General features: G+C 42.2%; 1 protein-coding gene across 1 annotated transcript in view; it reads right to left on the bottom strand.

Moving 5' to 3' along the window:
* The window catches only part of TNFAIP6 (TNF alpha induced protein 6), a 53059-nt gene that overhangs the window by 1382 nt on the left and 27927 nt on the right, over positions 1–23750 (bottom strand). The window contains 3 exon segments of the mRNA XM_030210510.1: positions 3668–3708; positions 6727–6955; positions 13822–13983. Of these exon segments, the coding sequence (XP_030066370.1) occupies positions 3668–3708; positions 6727–6955; positions 13822–13983 (432 nt within the window).

Genomic DNA, 23750 nt, shown 5'->3' on the forward strand with positions numbered 1-23750 from the left:
AACTGTTTTGTTTTTTTTAGCTTCAATAGGGAGATGATCACCAAAAAAATGGAATGGAAGATTATAAATGTATATGATAAAGTGGAATTAATAGGGTTAACAAGTGAAATTTGTTCCCAAACATTATGCCAGCATGTTTTAATTAGCGTGTGCCCACCGGTTAATGCAGACATAACACAGGGACACGTAGTTCCTCCTAAACAGGAGATGCTAACTGCTCCTGCACTAAGAGGTCCTTTTTCTAAGGTGTGTAACAGATTTAGCACGTGCTAACAATTAGCGTGTGCTAAATGATAAGACACCCCTAGGAATATAATGGGCATCTTATTATAATTTAGCACACACTGTTTATTAACACACCTTAGTAAAAGGACCCCTTAGTTTTTTTCAGTCCTTGCATGCTGATGGAAAAATTAGTGCACAATCTGAAAAAAACTAAAAAGAAAAAGCTATTATCCCCCCCCCCCCCCCCCCACCACCACCACTAATTTTGCAGTTAGTATGCGAGAAATTCCAATATTATCCTACGCTATTATGGCACATATGAATGCGTTTTTGTAGCAAAAGGCCCCTTACATGGCAATTACTTGGCCAGCCTTGGTAGTTCAGGTGGCAAGTGGTATGCACTGCCATGCAGACTGTCCTCATTTCAATTCTTACACTAGGCCTTCTGGCCCCCCAAGTTGGCTACGAGCGGGGATGAAAAGGAGGCAGTGCTCACAGGCCCCCAGGGATGGAGTGAGGGAGTCAAGGTCATTGCTTAAGGATGGCATCTAATGGCTGGATTCAGGGCCCATGATTCAAGGGTTACAGAGGTCTGGGGACCATCACTACAATGACCAGACTAGGTGTGTTGGAAGGGAGAAGGGAAATATAAAAGGGGGAGGAGTGAAAATCCCATAGGCACTTGAAAATAAAGGGTCATGGCACCAGATGATTCCAGGAAAACAACAGGGCAACCGGTCTGCAAACTCCTGATTCTGAATATTTTTGTCATATAATAAATTGATATTTTTCTCTTATCGCTCTGCTCTTTTGTTTTACCAGATGATTCCAGCCCTGGTTTCAGCTGAGCTGAATGCATAAGGAAGTAAAAGGAAACTGTAAGGTCAAAGAAAATGAAACAATTGGCAACAAAATGTTGAGCTTGCATTACAGCTGTGCTAATCGGTCAGCTGCAAATCTAATTACGTAGGTGACTCAAGTTGAAAATAATTTCTCAATTCCTGCTCAGTGAGATCTGTATCCAAGTTTCTAGGAAAGAATGCTTTGGAGCCAGAGCTGGTGCAAATGTATTAAGTGTCCTAGATGAACTTTCATCCTTGCACCTCCCCCTACTACCGGTTAATTTGTAGTCCCCTAGGTACCCTCTCCAATCCATCAAACATCATCCCTCCCAGGACAATCCTATAAAAACAAAGTTTATCTACCTATACACATACACACACAAATATCCTCCTAATTCTATAAAAGTCACCAAGAATAATGGTTAAGCGTTTTTTTCCATTCTGATTTTTTTAGGCACGATTTATAGAATTCACCCCCACAAGTTCCTTATTTACTTGGATAAATGGGCTATTTAAAAATGTAACAGATAAAAGGAGGGGGGGGGGGAGTAAGACCACGAGCAAAGTAAAATCCAATAGAAAAAAGGTAGGTCCACAAATATTAACCAGCTCCTAACAATGTTAAGTAATGTGCTTGAATTTAAAATATCATAATATAACTAAAATCAGAAAGTGGACAGCATAATACATAAGAATATGGTTTCTATAGGTCACATGACCTCTTGTAGCCTACGCTATTTCAGATCAACCCCATTAACCAATGTGTTTAATTATTTGTCTCATCTCCCAAGGCTAAAGTTCTTCTTCATTATAACAAAAATAACTAAACAAAATGTTTTATTTGATTTAAACAAGCAGTAGAATTGCATTAAAACACAATACTTAGCTTTTTTGCTTTTCACAGTGAATCCGAAAAAAAGCTAAGGCCCCCTTTTACAAAGTGAATGGGCTGTGTTGCATTCCCGCACCAGCAGCCGCTAGCACAGCTTTGTAAAAGGGGACCTAAGTGTTGTGTTTTAATACAATTCTATTGCTTGTCTAAATAAAATAAAAATGTTCATTATCACAAAAATAACTAAACACATTTTTTTTATTTAAACAAGCAACACTTAGCGAAGGATTCGCTGTGAAAAGAAAAAAGCTGTTGTGTTTTAATACAATTTTATTACTTATTTAAATCAAATAAAAAATTTTGTTTAGTTATTTTTGTGATAATGAACAACTTTAGCCTTGACATGTGAGACAAATGATTATAAATATTGGTTAAGGGAGTTGATCTGAAATAGCGTAGGCTATAAGAGGTCACTTGACCTATATAAACCATCTTCTAATGTATTATGATGTCCACCTTCTGATTTTAGTTGTATTGTGATGTTTTAAATTCAAGCACATTACTTATGTTATTAGGAGCTTGTTATCATTTGTGGACCTACCTTTTTTCTATTTAAAAATTGTCCAACCCCTGCAGGTAAAACTCCTTTCTAATGGTTCTTTGAATTAGTGTGATTGTCAGGCTCTATTGCTTTGCTTTGTCTGCAGCTACCCATGGCAACCATCTACTTTGTCTAATGGTTAAGCCTTCTGCCCTTATATAGAAGGGTGAACCCTAGCGGTAGTATTACGAGACTACTGCTAGGTGTCATAGCACCATTTTTGCTCCCAGAGCCAGACAGGGGTGGGAGTGAAAGGGAACTACTCCTAACCCCTGCCTCTAGACCACTAAGATTACTTCTGGGCAATCTCCAGGGGTTAATGGGGTGTCTAGAGCTGCGTGGGGGGGGGAGTTTGCCATTGAGTGGTGGGGTTGCAAAAGGAGATTGGGGGATTTTGTTCTGTGTGGGGAGTGGATCTGGGAGAGGTGGGAGTTCTGAGCTGGAGGGTCTGATGCTTTTTGGGGGGGGGATTTGATCGGGAAGTTTCTGATGCTAGGGGTTTCAGCTCAAATACACGTTGTGTCAAAGTGTTCATTTGGGTAGAATGTAGGCAGAGTTTTTGGGTAGGAGATATTGCAGCCTTACCTCCTGCCCAAATGAGCACCTTTGCCACAACATGTACATGGGTTGGAGCAAGTGTAAATCCCCACATCAAGGTTTTGGGGCCTACATGTACACGTACAGTTCTGTCCTGCCTTATCACCTGCCCAATTCATGCCCCCTTTGAATATGCATTTAGACAAGACATACACGTTGAAATACCGGGTCCTTCTAAAATTTGGTTTTACACATTTATACTATATACATGTGTAAGTGCTGGTATTTCCACATGCATGAGCTTCTAAAATAAGGACCAAATCCTCTTGTGAGTCAGATTTGTCTCTGGATGTTTTTGTAACCAACTTACTTGTCCAGCTCCAGTATTATGCCTTGATAATCACTATGAGGCATATTTTCAAAGCACTTTTGGAGGCTAAGTTTCATAGGTTTCTATGGAACTTTGGGAGGCTAAGTGCTTTGAAAATATGCCTCTATGTAACTGGAAACAGAAGTCATAACTCGGTTGAGAATGAGGAGGGGATAAAGGGTTAATCTTGCTCTTCTAATGATATGTTTAAGGTTGCTTTGGTAAGTAATATTTTAAAATTCAGGGTTACACAATATTACCTGTACTGATAATATCAGTTGGGAGCTCATATCCACAGTACCTGAAAAGATGATTTCAGAAATATAATATTAGCACTTAAAGATACCAATGTTATCTAATCCATTTTTACCAACCAGTTAATATTGCAAATAAGATTTTTCATGCAGTCATGATGGTATAAAGCTTTGGAACAATATATGCCATCATCCATAACAATACTTCACCGAAAAATGTATTTTCAGGAGCAAGTTCTTTCTTATGGCTGTTGTAAGTTGACATGGCTATGTAATTAGAGCTTTCATACATCAGGATGTTGTGGTGTCCTGACACCTAGCAGACAAACAAGCTTCTGTCAAGTTAAAAACTTTTTTTTCCAATATGGATTTGCACTAACTTTAATTCTTGTAAAGGTCCAATGTTGACATCTTACCCATGGACAAATCTCTGAAATTCAGTACAGGACAGCAGAAGATGATCAATTGCCTCATCCAAACTTCCCAATTATTCCTGACCACACTGCAAGGATGTATCCCAGCTGGTAGCATATCTCTCCTTATTCAAATCAGGTTTTGCTTACTTTTTCACTGACTTTAGTGGTGTAGCTATGGCCCACCCAGTTTGGACTCAGGCCCACCTAAAATTCTGGCATTTTTGTTATGGTTGGCAAGGATCCCCAAGTCCCATCAGCTGGAAGAGTTCTTCCAATGGCCAGAACAGCTCATTCTCTTTCGTGCTACAACCAGTGGCACTGTCCATGTGTTACCACCGTGCCACCCCCTCTCATCCATTCTGGGGTTTTGCTCATGCATGAAAACTGAGCATGTGCGGGAGGGGAGAGGCTGGTGCAGCAGCATCATATGGACAGTACTGCCGGCTGTAACAAGCTGTTCTGGCTGCCAGAAGACCTCCTCCAGCTGGTGGGGCTTGGGGATCCCTGCCAGTTCAGGGATTTATTTGTTGGGGGTCACTGGTGCAGAAGCAGTGGTGGGGGCAGAAAGTGCGGAGGAGGGGATTGTATGCCTACGTACTTCAGGCTCAGCCCACCCAAAATGTCATGTCTGGCTTCGCCTCTGATTGGCTGTATGGTACCATCATGGGTAATGAAAATACAAGTGCTCATACATCATAAGATGTTTGCTTACTCTGGTGAAAATATAGGGTAGGACATATTAATCTAGGAGATGGGTCTATATAGATTTTTAGCAAGCTCCTGAGTCGCTAAATAGATAGATATTTTATAACTGGCCCCTGAGTGGCTAGAGTTACTAATCTGCACTATCGCATTAGAGCACAATAATGCCATTAACGTGTTATTTTACCCCAGGTCCCATTTTATGCAATGGAACACAGCTGATAAAGAATGCAAATTGAGGAGGTAATTCTACTACTACTACTACTACTTAACATTTCTAAAGCGCTACTAGGGTTACGCAGCGCTGTACAATTTAACATGGAAGGACAGTCCCTGCTCAAGGAGCTTACAATCTAAAATTCTAGAAAGGTTGGGTAAAATTAGGTGTTAGGATGATGTGTGCAAAGTGCAAATTTTTTATTAGCAATTATATACGTTGTTGCTGTTATAGAATGCTAGCATAAATTGATATGTGCATTCTTAACTTTAGGCATAATGTTTACACCATGTCAAAGGCTGGTGTAAATGTTCATGCTGAAATGCTGTCAATTACAGTGCTAAAAGGTTAACATGTAAGTGTTTGGCACATTACTGTCCTGCCTATGCCCCTCCCACGTCCACACCCCTCTCACAGTTACATGTTATAGAATTTAGGTGCTAACATTATAGAATATGGTGCATAACTTCAAATTAGCAGCAGTTAACTCCAATTATTACCTATAATTGGTTGTTATTTATTTGTTGCATTTTCCCGCATATTTGTAGGCTCAATGTGGCTTACATAGTACCGGAAGGCGTTTGGTGGCTCCGGTGAGAACATTATTGGCAATTCACAACTTATTAACTTATGTACGTACCGGACCCAGGGAGGGATGAGGGTAAATGGGTGGTGGGGGGGGGGGGGATCTTCGGTTTTCTTTCCTTATTTTCCTATTAATCAAAAGGCAAGTAGAGCATCGAACTAGGCTATGTGACAGTGTTCGATGATACTAAAGTTTATAATTTTGAATGATGATAATGCTTAATATTTTTATAGCCTGTTAAGAGTGTGAGTTAGATCTGTTATTGCGCTACTTGTTATCAATAAAAAGATTTTTTAAAAACCAAAAAAACGTATACATGTAACTGCCATGGTCTGCTTATGGATGCATGAGTATGGTACCTTCTTATTGATTATGTTCTTTCCTGCTAATTATGGAGTTTCATCTTTCTATGATTTTATGTTTTATACTTTCTTGCAATGTAAATCCCTATGACGCATTCAGATATATCAAATCTTTAAATAAATAAACACACACATGCAATTTTGCATGCTCACTGAGAAAATGTGCATGGAAGAGTATAGAATTAGGGGGTGATGATGTTAGCATGCAATATTGCAGTAGCAAAAGCTAGTAATTCTAGCTGTAAATTTAGGAGAATTTTCCAACATATTCTAGCCACCTGGTTTATAGTTAAATTTTTCCTGGCATTACTTAGGGGTCCTTTAAGCTATGCTAAAAAGTGGCTGGCAATAGTTTTAGCGTATGGGTTTCCCGCGTGCTCCGACCACTTTTTACTGCGGCTGTAAAAACTCTTGTTTTCAACAGGAGGTGATAAGGGCTCACGCTGTACATGGTAATCGGGCGGCATGCAGCAATGGCCGTGCACTGATCATTACCACTGGGCACGTGCCCCCTCCCCCTGAGCTAGCATTTACACATGCAGAGGGCGCATAATCGCAGTTGCTTAGCTATAGAATTGCCCTTCACATATATAGCCAGCAGCGGAGGCGGCATAATACATATATTCAGCATTGCTGCTTATCTGTGTAGCAAAGCTGAATATATGTATATTTTAAATGCCACAGCTGGCTTTTTTTTCAGAAAATGTGATTGCCGCTGAATATTGGCCTGTTAGTTGTTTGTAGGTAGACTCATGGGTTTTTATTAGATTTCATGGACATACCTTCCCACGAAGCCATGAACATCATCATAACTGTCATACACTTCCAGGTAATCGGACAGACAAGAAACGTCATCTTCCACGTCAAACTCCAGGAAATGTAAATGGATGCGCTGGCCAAATTTCAGTCGGATGTGCCAGTAGCAGATTTGATCATTTTCATATGCCTTGGGAAAGCCCGGTGACTTAATGATTCTTTTCAGGTCTGTTAGAACACCTCCACAGTGCTTTCCTGAGAGCAAAATAGTAAATAAATTTAAGGTACGGTACACATGTTCATCCAGAACAATTTCTTTGGGATTTAATGATTTTATTTCACACAGTAACATAATAAATGATGACAGAAAAAGACTAGTTTAACTCATCCAGTCTGCCCAGAAAGACAGTCAAGATTGTTCCTGTGACTGCATGCAAATTACCGCCCCCACCACACAGACACACCCCTTTTGTCTTTGGGGTTGAAACTGATACCTGGAGCAGTCTACCTCACTGTACCCTTTTTTTTTTTCTTTAGAGTGTGAAAATTATTTCAGTTGTACTTAGAGTGGAAGTGCTCAATACTTGTATTACGTCTTCATGATATATAGGGAACCTCTGTTTTTATCCTTTGCCCTTTTGAGCTCCATCACTTTTTGACCCACCACTTCCTGTGAAAAGCATTCCAGGCATCCACCACTCTCTCAATGAAAAAGTATTTCCTGATGTTGCTTTTCAGTTTCTCTCCTTGCAACTTCATTTCACGTCCTTAGTTGTATTACCTGTCCATTTTTGGAAAAAGTTGTTTTATTACTTAGGGTATACATATTCAAGTTTTCAAGTCTCTTACACATCTTCTGGTGCAGACCCCATACCATTTTGGTCACTTTCCTCTGAATGGCTTTGAGTCTTTTTACGTCCTTGGTAGGGGTGTAGATACCACTGAGCCTGATAAATTGCCTAGGGCCATCCAATGGGAGGGGCTGCCTGACGTTGATCCCTCACCCTGCATGTCTGGCATCCCTACCTTCCTCTGCCCTTCCACATGTCTGGCATCTCTCTTCCTCACTCCCCCCCCCCCATGCGAGTCCAGCATCTCTATAAACCCCCTCTCCTCCTCCCTACAAAGTCCTTGAAATGTGTACTGTCTTTTTGCTGTAACTTCCTGTGGGTGGGATATGGAAGGGGAAAGGGGAGAGAAAGATGCTAGACTTGGAAAAGGAGGGAAGAGAGAGAGATTGGACCAGGAAAGAGAGAAGGGAAAGACACTGGACCAACAGAGGGAGGGATAGAGAAATGCTGGGTTATGGTGAGGGGTGCAGGAGGAAGGGAAGACACAGGGAAGAAGGTGGACATGGGGACAGAGGGACACAGAGAATAGATGCTGGGCATGGAGGGAGCATAGTGGGGACACAGAAGGGTGAAGCTGGACAAAAGAGAAAGGATATGGGCACAAGAGGGGATGCTGGATAAAGTAAGATTAGGGACACAGGAACTCAGAGGTGAAATGCTGAATATGGAATAAAGATAGGGACACTGAGAGGACAGTTGCTAAACATGGGGGATGGTAGGGACAGGGATACATGGGGGAGACACTGGACAGAACAGATAGGAACACAGAGGAAAGATGGATAGTGGACACAGAGAGAAGAGTGGAGGAGTGGCCTAGTGGGACTTTGGTGGTGGACTTTGGTCCTGAGGAACTGAGTTCAATTCCCACTTCAGGCACAGGCAGCTCCTTGTGACTCTGGGCAACTCACTTAACCCTCTATTGCCCCATGTAAGCCGCATTGAGCCTGCCATGAGTGGGAAAGCACGGGGTACAAATGTAACAAAAAAAATGTCAAAAAGACCGGAGACTCTGGAAAAACTTGAGAAGAACCAGAGAAAAAAAGAAAGAAACACTGGGGCCAAAGCAATGTTTAGACATCAAGGGTAGAAAGTATTTTTTCTGAATTTATTAAAAGTAATATATCAGCTTTGGATAATGTGCATCTTTGATATCTTGCTTTTCAGTTGCTATTTCTATTGCTATGACAGGTTTCCTGTATAGTTCTGGAATATGTTTCAGTTTTGCAGGGTTTGTTTACTGGAGCTCTAAATAGATTCCTTCTCCTCCTCCCTCTCCCCCACATGATCCCCACTACCTTGTAAGAGATAGCATTATAGGGGGCACATTCAGTCCAAACACTACCAGAATATCCTACTAAAAGGACAGGATCAAACATTGGCAAACTACATTCAACAGAAAATCTTTGCAAATGCACAGGTCAGAAACTGAAACTTTCAGAACTGTATAAATGGGGGGGGGGGGGGGGGGGGGGATGACAGGAGGGAAATAACTTGTCAGCCCCCTGTGAGAGAAGAGAGTTTAAGATATGCTGAAGAGGGATTTTTTATATATTAATTCATACAACTCAGGGAAGTTACCTGGAAATATTTTTAAAAGAAATGGGAGGAAATCTTGTTTCAGTCAACAAATAGTTAAGGTCTGGAACTGTTTGCCAAAGGATGTGGTAACAGCGGTTAGCGTATCTGGGTTTCAAAAAGGTTTAGACAAGTTCCTGGAGGAAAAGTCCATAGTCTGCTATTGAGACAGACATGGGAAAGCAACTGCTTTGCTCTGGGATTTGTAGCATGGAATGTTGCCACAATTTGGGTTTCTGCCAGGTACTTGTGACCTGGCTTAGCCACTGTTAGAAACAGGATACTGGGCTAGATGGACCATTGGTCTGACCTGGTATGGTTATTCTTATGATATATTATGAACTGTTTTATATTGTTGTTATTTTTTGATTGCTTATTTGATATTTGCTGTTGATAAATATATAATTTTGGATTCACTGTAAGTTATTTTGAACAAATCTTTGCTTAAAAAGGCAGAGTATAAAACTAAATGGAACACGGAAATAGTTTGGCTGTGGTCTGGTGATGTTCATTCTGCTGGCTGCCAAAAAACACTGCACATCCATCTTATTCTTGCCAAGACCAAGTAAATGAGGCAAACAGCAGGCTAGCAGTACAGGAACATAATAGGAGTATGGAGAATGAGTGCCATTCTCCTATTTGCCTTTTTACTTCCTGTTTAAACTTACAGCTGCTCAGAGTCTGGACAGGCATGCTGTCACTGTGCAGCTGGTTGGTCTACTGCAACTCCGACTTACCTATCCAGAAGGTGAGGGAAAGGAAGTTGAATATTTTTGAAAGGGATATAGGAACCTATAAAAGGGAGGTGATTGTGGGATGGAAGAGCTTTTTTATTTTCTGAAGATTTCAATGGTACACAAGTTTTTTTTTATTATTTTTGTTACATTTGTACCCCGTGCTTTCCCCACTCATGGCACACTCAATGCGGCTTACATATTATATACAGGTACTTATTTGTACCTGGGGCAATGGAGGGTTAAGTGACTTGCCCAGAGTCACAAGGAGCTGCCTGTGCCTGCAGTGGGAATTGAACCCAGTTCCCCAGGACCAAAGTCCACCACACTAACCACTAGGCCACTCCTCCACTCATCTAAACACTGGTTTTGAATGGTAAGAATTAATGGCTATTGTGGTGATTAATCAGATGAGTAATCACTTGCTTGTATAATGAATTTGCGGTGATACTGCTGGAATTTATGACCATATTTTATGATGTATGTTGTAATGTTTGAATGTCTGGTCTGTTTTATCTTATTTAGTTAATTTTGTATGTTTTATTGTTACCCACCTAGGCCACCTAGTGCAGGCTATAAATCTTAAGTAAATAAAAGGAGGAAGGCTACAACTCAGTGTTACGATTGTGCCTATGCTTCCTGCTCTCATTCATATGGCCACCTGGTGGCTGGAGCTGGTGACTGCCATGGACTGACTGCTGGCTGTTTCCCATGCTCCAGAGGTTACTCCGGTCCAGTCCGGATCTTCCAGCCCTCCAGGTGACCGCCTTTGTTGTTTGCCTTTATTAGCCACCGGGTAGCTTTCTAGTTTGCCTTGCAACAGAGGTCCTCAGTGGATTCTTAGTCTGTGAGAGATTTGTTGCAGTGCTACTTTGCTACTTCTCGTGTCAGCTAGACATTGCTTCTTTTCTAACTTATTTTTCTTCTGCTTGCTGCCTGCCTCGACTGGGATTGTTTACTGGATTTCCCTCTGCTTGCTGCCTGCCCAGGAGCTCAACTCTTGGTGAATAGTGGCTAAATGCAGGTGAAGTCTAGGGCTCCTGCGTTGCCTGGTCCGGTTTGTGTTGCCTCTGCTGCTTCCTACATCCTGCTGTTCCTGTCCGGTCTGTGTCTTTCTGCCTGCTTGAGGGGTTCTCCTGCCACTGCCGGTAGTGGTCCAAGGGCTCACTGTTCGTGACAGGCGCAGAGCGTGACACTCAGTCAGGTTTTCAAGATTTCTATAATGTATATGCATGAGATTGATTTGCATATACTGCTTCCATTGTATGCAAATCAATCTCATGCACATTCATTGTAAAAATCTTGAAAACCCAACTGGGTTGTGGCCCTTGAGGACCATGGTTGCCCACCCCTGATACAGAAGATGATGAAATGGAGTAGAAAGTGAAGTTGTGGAAAATAGGGAAGTGGAAGGAAACATGAGGAAGAGAGAGAGGGGGGGGGGGGGGAGAGACATGAGGAAGAGAGAGAATTGAAAAGTGATGATGAAATGAGAGCTTAAAGCATGAAAGAAGAGTGACACTCAGGTCTTAGAGAGTGAGGAAGGAACGAGAGGCTGGAGGGCCTGACACCCTGCCCCAACTCACAAGCCTGAGCCCCTCACATGAATCCTGTCACCTCCCCACAACAACACCACCCTAACTCACAACTCCACCTGCTGCCACATAAACCCTGTCCCTACCACTCAATCCCTGTCCCCCATAGCCCTACCCTCTCCCACCCTTGACCCCCTTCTTTAGTTTAGACTCTACAAATGTGCTTCACAAGGCCTCTTTCTGATTTATGCCGTTTTAATACATGATATATAAATTTATTTATTTGTTTATTTATTTACAGAGACTTGGGGGCTCATTTTCAAAAGAGAAAAATGTCTCAAAAACGGCATAAAGTTGCATTTGGACATTTTTTCCGAAAAATATCAAAATTGCTATTTTCAAAATTCAGATCTGAGACATTTTTCTCTGCAGTGCATCCAAATCACAAGGGGGCATGTGGGGGTGGGATTTAGGCAGTCCCAAAACTTGAACATTTTCCTGCCATAATGGAACAAAGCAAAAACTTCCAGGGCTAAAAGTTAGACATTTTGATCTAGACCTGTTTCAATCACGCCTAAGTCACAAAAAGGTGCTCTAAATGACGAGATGACCACTGGAGGGATTAAGGCATGACCTCCCCCCACCTTACACAGTTTTTGGTGGGTTTTGGAGGGCTTACCCTACAATATAAGGGGTAACGGTGATTAGTTTACTTGTGACTTTTTATGTGAAGTCCATTGCAGTGACCCACTGCTCTGCTGGGATGTCTGTATGGCCAGTCTACTAAGAATGCTGGCCACACATACATCCCAATAGCTTGTTTTTGTGCATTTTCCCCTTTTTTTTTTTTTTTTTTCAAAAATGATCCTAAAAAATGGATGCACTGAGCACAAATACTTCTAATAAATGGCCATTTTCAAAACAAAAGATATCAAAAGTGAACTGGTTCCATTCAATAGCTGTACTTATAAATACAGAACACAGTTATCAATATATAAGTCAGAGTTCTTCCAGACAAGGAGGAAAACGCCTCAAAAACAAGCCCCTCCCACAGATGTAAATGGGATAAGGGCTACAAATTCATCATCACAGGCACTCCAAAAACCTCCTAATTTAAAATATTTTTTTGAAAAAGTTTTTCTCTTAATACTAACAACGAAAGTGCTCTGCCAAGTAAGCTGTAAAGTTTTACTTAACTTCGGCAGGCTGCAAACTGTCTCCTCCCGGACCATGATTCAACTGTGATCAACGGGCCCCATTTCACATTGCGCTGCTTCAGGACCACAGCAATTCAGTCAGCCAATTCAACGGTCATAGGGGGAGAAAAAAGGCTTAAATATTTGTATATTTCCACAAAAAGTCAGTCTATTAAATACTGACTCTGCTTACGTTCTGTTCATAATGCCGACGGTAGCATGAAGGGCAGGTACAATTAAACATGGCGGTCCTATAAATACAAACTGTGACGTCACACGCTGTCATCAATGTCCAATCACAATTCTTTAAGCAAAACAAGGCGTACCCACATTGCTGAATGAAGATCAAAAAGAATTGTGATTGGACATTGATGACAGCGTGTGACGTCACAGTTTGTATTTATAGGACCGCCATGTTTAATTGTACCTGCCCTTCATGCTACCGTCGGCATTATGAACGGAACGTAAGCAGAGTCAGTATTTAATGACTGACTTTTTGTGGAAATATACAAATATTTAAGCCTTTTTTCTCCCCTTTTATAGGACATATGACCGTTGAATTGGCTGACTGAATTGCTGTGGTCCTGAAGCAGCACAATGTGAACGGGGCCCGTTGACCACAGATGAATCACGGTCGGGAGGAGACAGTTTGCAGCCTGCCGAAGTTAAGTAAAACTTTACAGCTTACTTGGCAGAGCACTTTCGTTGTTAGTATTAAGAGAAAAACTTTTTCAAAAAAATATTTTAAAATTAGGAGGTTTTTGGAGCGCCTGTGATGATGAATTTGTAGCCCTTATCCCATTTACATCTGTGGGAGGGGCTTGTTTTTGAGGTGTTTTCCTCCTTGTCTGGAAGAACTCTGACTTATACATTTTCAAAACAAAACATTTTGACCTTTTTCTGGTCTGAAGATGGCCATGTTCACTACTGCACTTTTGGGTGTTTTTTTGCAAAATGTCCACAATCGGATTTAGCAAACAAAAAGCAAACACTGGGCCTTCAGGATTGAGAAAAATGTAGTCCTTTATTTATGATGAAGACCCAATCTGACCACAATTGGATTTAGACATACTCAAATGCCCCTTCACATGAACCGCAGATTGCATTAAGTTGCAGCAAAGCGGTTAACAATTAAAAAGCCCCATGTGAGGGCAGAGAGTACAGAAAGAAAACAGAAACAGGTAGGAAAGAAAAAAAAATTCTAATTATCAATCATAATTAATAACAAACCATTGGGGTTGTAGCAATAAGCATCCCATCTTTCACTTTTGTTCAAACGATACCCATAATCAACGATACCAGTTTTTCCGAAACCACAGTTAGAGCTGGCTTTTACTATGGGATAACCAACTCTGCCTTTGTCAAACCATCCAGCTGCACATATGTGGAAACCTGGAAAAGAAAGAATATTTTATAGTTTAAGGGGATTTGCCATATATGGCCATGCAAATACTGCAGCAGGACATGTTATCCACTCCTACCCTAGCTGAGATACTATTTAACCATCTTTCTGACCTCATGTGCAATTTCTTTAAATTAGTCACCTTACTTAGCAACCCTTCTTACTCTCTTACCTATCGATATCTTCCATCTTTGTTATACCCTTCACTATCAATTAAATGTTCTATTACGTATTGTGTGGACGTTGTAAATAGTATGGTGTTTTCTCTGTGCACATATTTATTTTGTCTAACTTTAAATCTTTTTTATAATGTTATTGACTCTCACTCAGTAATATGATGCTTTGAAGATCCTTATTTCCCTCTGTTTTTTGGCTGCAAAGGTTTTTTTCTCAAATAGGAAGTTGTTTTCCTTTGCAGTTTGGTTCAGAAGGTTTTTGGAAACCAGTGATAGAAGCCATTTTGAATGAGGGTTAACCATCCTTGTAGGCACCCCAGGCTGTTGAGGTTTCAATTTGTTTAAATAGTTTTGTTATCTTCCGCGTATTATGTTTGAGTCAATCTTTAGTGCAAATTTTTGTTTTGGATTAGTTTCCGTTTCTTTGCTCTCCAGCAGTTGGTTAAATTTTTAGTTTTTGATAGGGCTGTTCAATCAATGCAGTGGCGTAGCCACAGGTGGGCCTGGGTGGGCCGGAGCCCACCCACTTAGTGCTCAGGCCCACCCAACAGTAGCACATGTTTAGCAGTAGCTGATGGGGATTCCAAGCTCTACCAGCTGAAGACTTCCCCCTGATGGTAATGAAAATGGTGTGCTCCACGTTACTGGCACCTGTGAATGCTCAGTTTTCAGCACTTGCCTTCTGCAGTCTGCCAAGGTGGAGAGAAATATTTTCCCACCAGCTTAAATATTTTTTGGGGGGGAGGTGGAAAGCACTTGGTGCCCACCCACTTCTTGCCTAGGCCCACCCAAAATCTGCTGTCTGGCTACGCCCCTGAATCAATGGAATTAATCGAGATGAATCACGTCAAGATTTTTTATTTGCACTAATAATTTTAACTCGATTAATCACATCATGCTGCTCTCTCCTATAAGGAGGAGGAAAAATGGCAGAAAGTTGAATGTGAAAGTTGTTATAGGGAAAGAAGTGAAGAAGAGAGCAGGAGAGAAAAGAAATAGGAGAGAGGAGGCCCTGAAAATAGAGTTCAGAGCACAGAAAAGGAAGAGAACCAGAGACAGGGAATACGATGATTAGAAAAATAAAATCACCGAACAACAAAGGTAAGAGAAATGATTTTATTTTCAGTTTAGTAACTGAAGTACAATATGAGGCATATTTTCAAAGCACTTAGCCTCCCAAAGTTCCATAGAAACCTATGGAACTTAGCCTCCCAAAGTGCTTTGAAAATACGCCTCTATGTCAGTTTTGAGAATTGACATCTGCAGTCTATATTTTGCACTATACAGGTGAAAATGTGAGGGGGACACTGTATGCAATTAATCACGCGACCAAAATTTGTTATCACGCTCAATCGTGCGATTAAACATTTTAATCGGTGAACAGCCCTGGTTTCAAAGTACTATACTATGCCATATTTGTATTGTTATTTGAATATTTTTACTGCTGAATTGCCTATTGCTCATGTTTGATCTATTCTTACTGAACACTGCCTTGAGTGAATTCCTTCAAAAAGTCTTTAAACAAATCCTAATAAATAATAAATAAAATAAATAAATATATACTTGACTATAAGCTGAGATTTTTGGGCCCCCCAAAAGGGCAAAAATTGAGATTGTGGCTTATAGTCAGAATAAAGTTCTGTGCTTCCCTTCTCCCCCAGTGGTGATGGACACTTCTCTCTCACTTCCTCCCTCCCCCCGCACTGACCAGCATTTCTTTCCACTCTTTCCTGGCTGCTGCTGCTGATAAAGAAGTGAAAACAACCTGGGTTGGTGTGGGGCCTTGAACACCTGCGCATGCTCGAGGCCTCCCAGTTCCTAGTTCTCTGAGAAGGCATATCTAGCAAATCTCCTCTCTCCCCTGCCCCCTCCATCTATCCATATCCAGCAATTCTCCTCTCTCCCCCCTCCATGTCCAGCGATTTCTCTTCACTCCCCTGCCCCCTCCATCCATCCATATCCAGCAATTCTCCTCTCTCCTCTGCCCTCCCCTCCATTGTCCAGCGATTTTTCTTCACTCCCCTGTCCTCCCCTCCCATCCATGTCCAGCGATTCTCCTCTGCCCCTGTCCTTCCCTCCATGTCCAGTGATTTATCCTCTCTCCCCTGCCCTCCCCTCCCATCCATGTCCAGTGATTCTCCTCTGCCCCTCCCCTCCATGTCCAGTGATTTCTCCTCTCTCCTCTGCCCTCTCCTCCCATCCATGTCCAATGATTCTCCTTTTCTCCTGTCCTCCCCTCCCATCCATGTCGTGACTTGCCCCAGCTCCCCTTTCAGCCCCTGAGTTTGAGGTCCAACCTAGCCCCCCTTGCCCGCCCTCAGCCACGCCATTCCTGCCATGGCTGCCCAGCGTTTAAACCTTTTTATTTTAAGTCGCAGTGACGGCTCACCTCCAGCCTTTTCCTTCCCGCTCAATGCCCCACCTTCCTCTGATGAGGTATTTTCTGTTTCCGTGAGGGCGGGACACTAAGCGAGAAGGGAGAGGCTGGAGGTGAGCCGTCACTGCGACTTAAAATAAAAGGTGCCACACACCCTCCTCATCCGCCTACACAACAACTCCTTGAGCTCTTACCTGGTCGAAAACAGCAGCAGAAACTCCACACTCAGCAACTGCTAAAGGAAGAAGCCGGTTACGGGGTGTGGCAGTCGGTCCGCTCTGTACTCCTCACAGACACACACCCAAGGTGCTTCCCCATGCTGCAGGCTGAACAGTCACAGTGCAAAAGCGAGGGAGAAGAGACAGTAAAGTCTCCGCGCTAGCAATAGTGCCTTGCGCGCATGCACACAACCCCATAGACGTGCACGTGCGTACGTCTGAGTGTGTGTGTTTGTGTATATAAAGGGTGGAGCAACGAATACAGACACTGCTGCAGCCTGGCCCCGCCCCGCACAGCTCAACTGTAGAATGCCTGCCCGTCTATTGGCTGTCTTTGTCAGTCCGTGTAACATATGCTCATTGGCTCAAGTAGGCAAAAGGGGGTGTGGAGGAAATTATGTGAGGGAAGATGCGTAAACGCTGGGTAGCCATGGCGGGAACGGAAAGGAGGGCTGTCGGGGAGCTGAGGGTGGGCTCAGCAGGGGGTGGGCGGCGGCGGAGATACATTTGAGGCAGGCAGGGAAGGTCACAGCTGGGATGGGGAGGCTTAGCCTCCCCGAACCTCTTATATGGGGCGCCTGTGCCTCAGGAACTCAGGCAGTGGTGAATTTTAGAAGTCTGCTTGTTGGTCTTTTTGCCGCCCCCAGAATGTTGGTGCTGTAGGTGACTCCCTAGTTTGCCTAATGGATGCACTGTCTCTGCAGATTGAACCTAGATGATTTTTTTTTAAATTAAGGGGCCTTAATTAAGGGGCCCTTTTACTAAACTGCAGTAAAATTTGCAGCAATCTTGGCTTAATGTGGTACTTTACTGTGCTGTAGCTGCAAATTTTGTGCAGCAGCTATTGGAACTTTTTTCCAGCATTTGCCATTGCAGATACTATGTTAAATTTGCAGCTACCATATGGTATTTTGCTTGCAGATAGTGCAGAAGCAATTAGCACTTCCTATTTAGGAGATGAAAGTGGTCCTATGCTATCTGCAAAAGTGCCGATTAGCACACAGTATTCGCAGAGCGCTAACCACAAAACACCGTCCATATTCACTCTCTGCCCATGACAAGCCCCCTAATATAAAAGTGATTAATGTGGTCAGTAAAAGGGCTCCTAATTGTGTAAATCAAGTGGATACATAAACAAGCAAACAAATACTAAATAAAACCTAGGTTGTAACCAATGTCTGAGGGTAAGAGTTAATTGGCATATGCCTTTCTCGTACTTAAAAAAATGTATTTGAATACATTTTTGTATCATATGGGTAACATATGATTAAACCGATTCTCTCAGGAAATGATGCCATGTTAGTAGTAAATTATCTTTTCTCTCCTGCTTGGAAGCTTATGAATTGTAATACCAAAAGGACTTCTTCGCTTACACAATAGCGCTATTCTTTTTGGAAAAGTAAAATCAACTGCAGATGTACTGGAAGGTTGAAACCCTAGAGAGCAGAACTAGATGCCAAAAAATTATTTTTATATAAACTAGATTGCAGCATAGATGTTTAATGTTTCTACAGATCTAAGCAGGCTTTACAGAAATCACTCATTCCTTCTCTCATTTGTATTTTAGTTTAAATCTGTTTATTGACAATGATATCAACACAAAAATACAAAGTAAATATTGTTCTCAAAATATGTACAAAAGCAAAATGTGAAACAAACCAGAAAACATCAAAGTTCTACATTTCTCCCCCTCCCTCCACCCTAACCTCTCAACAACCAAATCCCAACCCCCCAATCCTTTCTAACCTTCCCATACTACATGGGAACCATCATGTGCATTTCCCCTGTCCAAACCACCCCCACCAAACTCTCCACACTACTAAGTATAGTGAAATAGAAAAGCCACAGACTTGCAGCGATATGTCCAAAAAGCAACATGCAGGAATAAGCCAGAAGTGAGAAAAAAAGAACCATCAGTCCATTCTTCAGCCTACAAAAAAATAAATTATAACACAAGGTCCCAAACATAAAGGTCTAAGGGTCAAACCCAAGCCAAATGACAAAATTAACAGTATGTTCCATATTAAGGAAAACAGCTAACAAAGCGCCAACAGCGGCAGGGATAGTGTGGAAAAAAGATTTTAAAAAAGTTGAGTTTGACCCACACAAGTAATCCGAAGTAATGCAGGATAAAGTAATGCACTGGAGATCAGGAGCAAAAGCTTTACGCTGAGCATGCACTCTGGCGGTATAGTCTTGAAAACAAACTACTTTATGATTATTATATTCCAGATGATTCCCATGATGTAATGCCTGAAGTATTGCACGCTTATGATCATAATGACAAACACAGAGGACCACAACATGAAGATGAACCCACTCGACAAGCCCACTCAATGTTAAAAGGTACCTCTGGAGTGCCCAAGTGTAAAGATTGTGGAATCCAGCTCTCTAATACATGCACAAGGTCTACATCACTCCGAGTTTCAACTAGGGCCACAAGACGTAAATTATTGCGTCTTGCTTTTCCTTCAAAATCATCAACTCTGTTATTTGGTTATCAACACCAAAAAAAAAGAGCAGAAGTAAACCCCTAATAGTCCCACAAAACAAAACAAGAAAGGGGTAGACCCAATATGATTCCAAAGCAATTGGTTTATTGATGAGTAATGACTAAAAGTGACTCAAAGCAGTCCTGCGTTTCAGTGCCCGATGCACCTGCCTCAGGAGTTGAGCATTTATTTGTCAGCCAAGGGACAATAAGAGCAAATGTGTCCACTAAAATAGCATCAAAGGTACTGACAGATTGAGCTTAGGTAAATAGCATGTTTTTGTTATTCGGATAGCACAGACTTATTTATTTATTACACAGCCTTGATCTACTGCCCTAAGTCCTGGGGCATAGGCATAAAAGCGGTTTACAAAATAGCATATAAAAAGTTAAAAAAATAATATATGTAAGGTTAAAATAAAGTCTAAAAGGTAAAAAAAATAACATGCCAACCAGATATCGCGGGAACACTCGCTGTCCACCCATGACTTGCCCCCCTCTGAAAATATTTCAAAGCATCAGTAACACACAGGTTAGTGCTAATAAACAGGGAAAATACCAGAAAACGCTTTAACACATTCAGTGGTAGCCTGTTAGCATGTGCCAACCATGTATTAAAGTCCTAATGCCTTTTAGTAAAATAACTCCATTGTCTAGGCCAGAGATTTTCAATGTTTTTCATTTCACGGCACACTTACATGGCACTAAAATTGTCAAAGGAACATTTCACAGCGCCTGCGTCAGGGGTCTGCATCAAACATAGATAACAATACAAATCAAACATAGAAAATGAAAATGTACTCATTAAAAAATCGTTAATGGAACCCAAAGAAAAAAATTATATATGTATATATATAAAGCAAACGTGTGTAAATTATTTTTTGTAAAATACATTAAGCATACCATGTAAATATTAAAAGTATTGTGACTAAAAAAAAGAGACCATGTTCAAATTTTGTGAACTGAATACATTTATCGTTCAAGTGGTGTGACTTAATCATTCTTGAGCGTCTTACAAAAAATGGGAGTAATTGGCGTTGCTTAATTTTTTCAAGCTCACCAAATGTGTCTTAACATCTAATAGATTCAATGTGCAGGACAGGAGTTTTCTCCTTTCAAGATGAAAGAATAAAAAATAGTAAAATTGTCAAGACACACGTGGTCCAGTATTTTACCTTCTTCCCTAGCCCCACCCTACTACTACTACTACTACTTATCATTTCTATAGCGCTACAAGGCACCCTCACACATTTTATCTTCTTTCCCCCCACTCCAACATTTCCCCACTCCACTCACAACCACACATGGTACTGCATTTTATCTTCTTTCACTCCCCCCCCCCCCCCACACATGGTCCAGCATTTTACCTTCTCCCCACAAATAGTCCAGTATTTATCTTCTCTACCCCCCACTACCCTAACAAATAGTCCAGCATCAACCTTGTCTTCCCCCTTCAAAAATAATCCAGTAGTTACCTTTTCTTCCCTCTCCCCCACCCTCACATAAGTCCAGCATTTACCTCCTCTTCCCCCTCCCTTCACAAATAGTCCAGCATCTCTCCCTCCTGTCTCCTCTCCAGCCAGCAATCAGGCATCTCACCCCTATTCCATACCTTTTAAAAGTTTTCTTGTCTCTAGCAGTCGGTGGCAGCAAGCATTGATTCATACAGCCTGCTTGTATTAACCCTGGAGCCTTCTCTTTGACTCTTCCTGCCTCTGTGGAAGCAGGAAGTTACATCAGAGAGAAGGCTCCGGGGTTGGTGCAAGCAGGCTGTATGAATCTCTGTTCACTGCCAGCAACCGCTAGAGACAAGAAAACATACTCAATTCCAGCACAAAATAAGTATACCCAACTCCCCTGGCACACCTGGGGAGCAGCCGCAGCACACCAATGTGCCATGGCATACTGGTTAAAAAATGCAGGTCTTGTCACCTCTCGCTTGGATTATTGCAATTTGCTTCTCACTGGTGTTCCGCTCCGCTATCTCTCTCCTCTCCAGTCTGTCCAAAATTCTGCGGCACAACTTATTTTCCACCAAAATCGTTTTACCCACACTAGCCCACTCCTCAAGTCACTTCACTGGCTCCCTGTCCGCTTCCGCGAACAGTTCAAACTTCTCTTACTGACCTTTATATGCATCCATTCTGCAGCCCCCCATTACCTCTCCTCTCTCCCTACATTCCTCCCCGTAATCTCCGCTCGCTTGGCAAATCTCTCTTGTCGTCCCCCTTCTCCTCCACTGCTAATTCCAGGCTTTATTCCTTTTCCCTTGCGGCACCTTATGCCTGGAATGGACTTCCTGAGCCTGTACGCCTAGCTCCATCTCTACCTGTTTTCAAATCTATGCTGAAAACCCATCTTTTCACCACTGCTTTTGGCTCCTAACCACTACTCAATTCCCCTATCCTTGTTCCTTCTCACCCAGTACTTTCCTCGCCCTTAATTGTCTTGTCTGTCTGTATTTTTTAGATTGTAAGCTCTATCGAGCAGGGACCTTCTCTCTGTGTCAGGTGTTCAGCGCTGCGTGCATCTGGTAGCGCTATACAAATGTTAATAATAATAATGCAAGAAACTTCATGGATATACACAGCAATTGAAAGAGAGTTTCTGGACCCTTTTTTGCTGAGAACACTAGCAGATTACACACTCACAACTTGATCCACTCAAGTTGAGGGCAAATAGCAGAAAAAAACCACATCCTTCATTGTTGTAAAAGTAGGTAGTCTGGTGTTATGTGTAAAATGGAAGCACATGTCATAGCCTGAAAACTGGGCTTATTTTCAAAAGAAGTTATACATTCATCAGCAGCCACTGAAAGTGGAATTTGCAAGTACCCATGTTGTTTTGAACAGTAGCCCTGCTACATGTTAACAGTCAATGCGATTCAGAGGGAATGGGGCAGAGAACTGGTAGAAAATGGGTGGACACTATGCCTTACAGTTTCAATGGGAATAGTTATTGTGCATTAACTGTTAACACGGAAGATATTGCAGACATCTTAAGGTAAATTGCAGTGAAATTTGTTAATGCAAATCAAACGGTTAATTACCAACATTCCAAAAGCAGATTAATTCAATTTAAAGACAGCACATTATGTTCATTGCATTTCACTGTATTTTATGTCTGTCGATAAGATCCTGTAGAAGAGCAGGATCAATATACAGTGGTGGAAATAAGTATTTGATCCCTTGCTGATTTTGTAAGTTTGCCCACTGACAAAGACATGAGCAGCCCATAATTGAAGGGTAGGTTATTGGTAACAGTGAGAGATAGCACATCACAAATTAAATCCGGAAAATCACATTGTGGAAAGTATATGAATTTATTTGCATTCTGCAGAGGGAAATAAGTATTTGATCCCCCACCAACCAGTAAGAGATCTGGCCCCTACAGACCAGGTAGATGCTCCAAATCAACTCGTTACCTGCATGACAGACAGCTGTCGGCAATGGTCACCTGTATGAAAGACACCTGTCCACAGACTCAGTGAATCAGTCAGACTCTAACCTCTACAAAATGGCCAAGAGCAAGGAGCTGTCTAAGGATGTCAGGGACAAGATCATACACCTGCACAAGGCTGGAATGGGCTACAAAACCATCAGTAAGACGCTGGGCGAGAAGGAGACAACTGTTGGTGCCATAGTAAGAAAATGGAAGAAGTACAAAATGACTGTCAATCGACAAAGATCTGGGGCTCCACGCAAAATCTCACCTCGTGGGGTATCCTTGATCATGAGGAAGGTTAGAAATCAGCCTACAACTACAAGGGGGGAACTTGTCAATGATCTCAAGGCAGCTGGGACCACTGTCACCACGAAAACCATTGGTAACACATTACGACATAACGGATTGCAATCCTGCAGTGCCCGCAAGGTCCCCCTGCTCCGGAAGGCACATGTGACGGCCCGTCTGAAGTTTGCCAGTGAACACCTGGATGATGCCGAGAGTGATTGGGAGAAGGTGCTGTGGTCAGATGAGACAAAAATTGAGCTCTTTGGCATGAACTCAACTCGCCGTGTTTGGAGGAAGAGAAATGCTGCCTATGACCCAAAGAACACCGTCCCCACTGTCAAGCATGGAGGTGGAAATGTTATGTTTTGGGGGTGTTTCTCTGCTAAGGGCACAGGACTACTTCACCGCATCAATGGGAGAATGGATGGGGCCATGTACCGTACAATTCTGAGTGACAACCTCCTTCCCTCCGCCAGGGCCTTAAAAATGGGTCGTGGCTGGGTCTTCCAGCACGACAATGACCCAAAACATACAGCCAAGGCAACAAAGGAGTGGCTCAGGAAGAAGCACATTAGGGTCATGGAGTGGCCTAGCCAGTCACCAGACCTTAATCCCATTGAAAACTTATGGAGGGAGCTGAAGCTGCGAGTTGCCAAGCGACAGCCCAGAACTCTTAATGATTTAGAGATGATCTGCAAAGAGGAGTGGACCAAAATTCCTCCTGACATGTGTGCAAACCTCATCATCAACTACAGAAGACGTC

Source organism: Microcaecilia unicolor, chromosome 7 (assembly GCF_901765095.1).
Source record: "Microcaecilia unicolor chromosome 7, aMicUni1.1, whole genome shotgun sequence".
Taxonomy (NCBI): domain Eukaryota; kingdom Metazoa; phylum Chordata; class Amphibia; order Gymnophiona; family Siphonopidae; genus Microcaecilia; species Microcaecilia unicolor.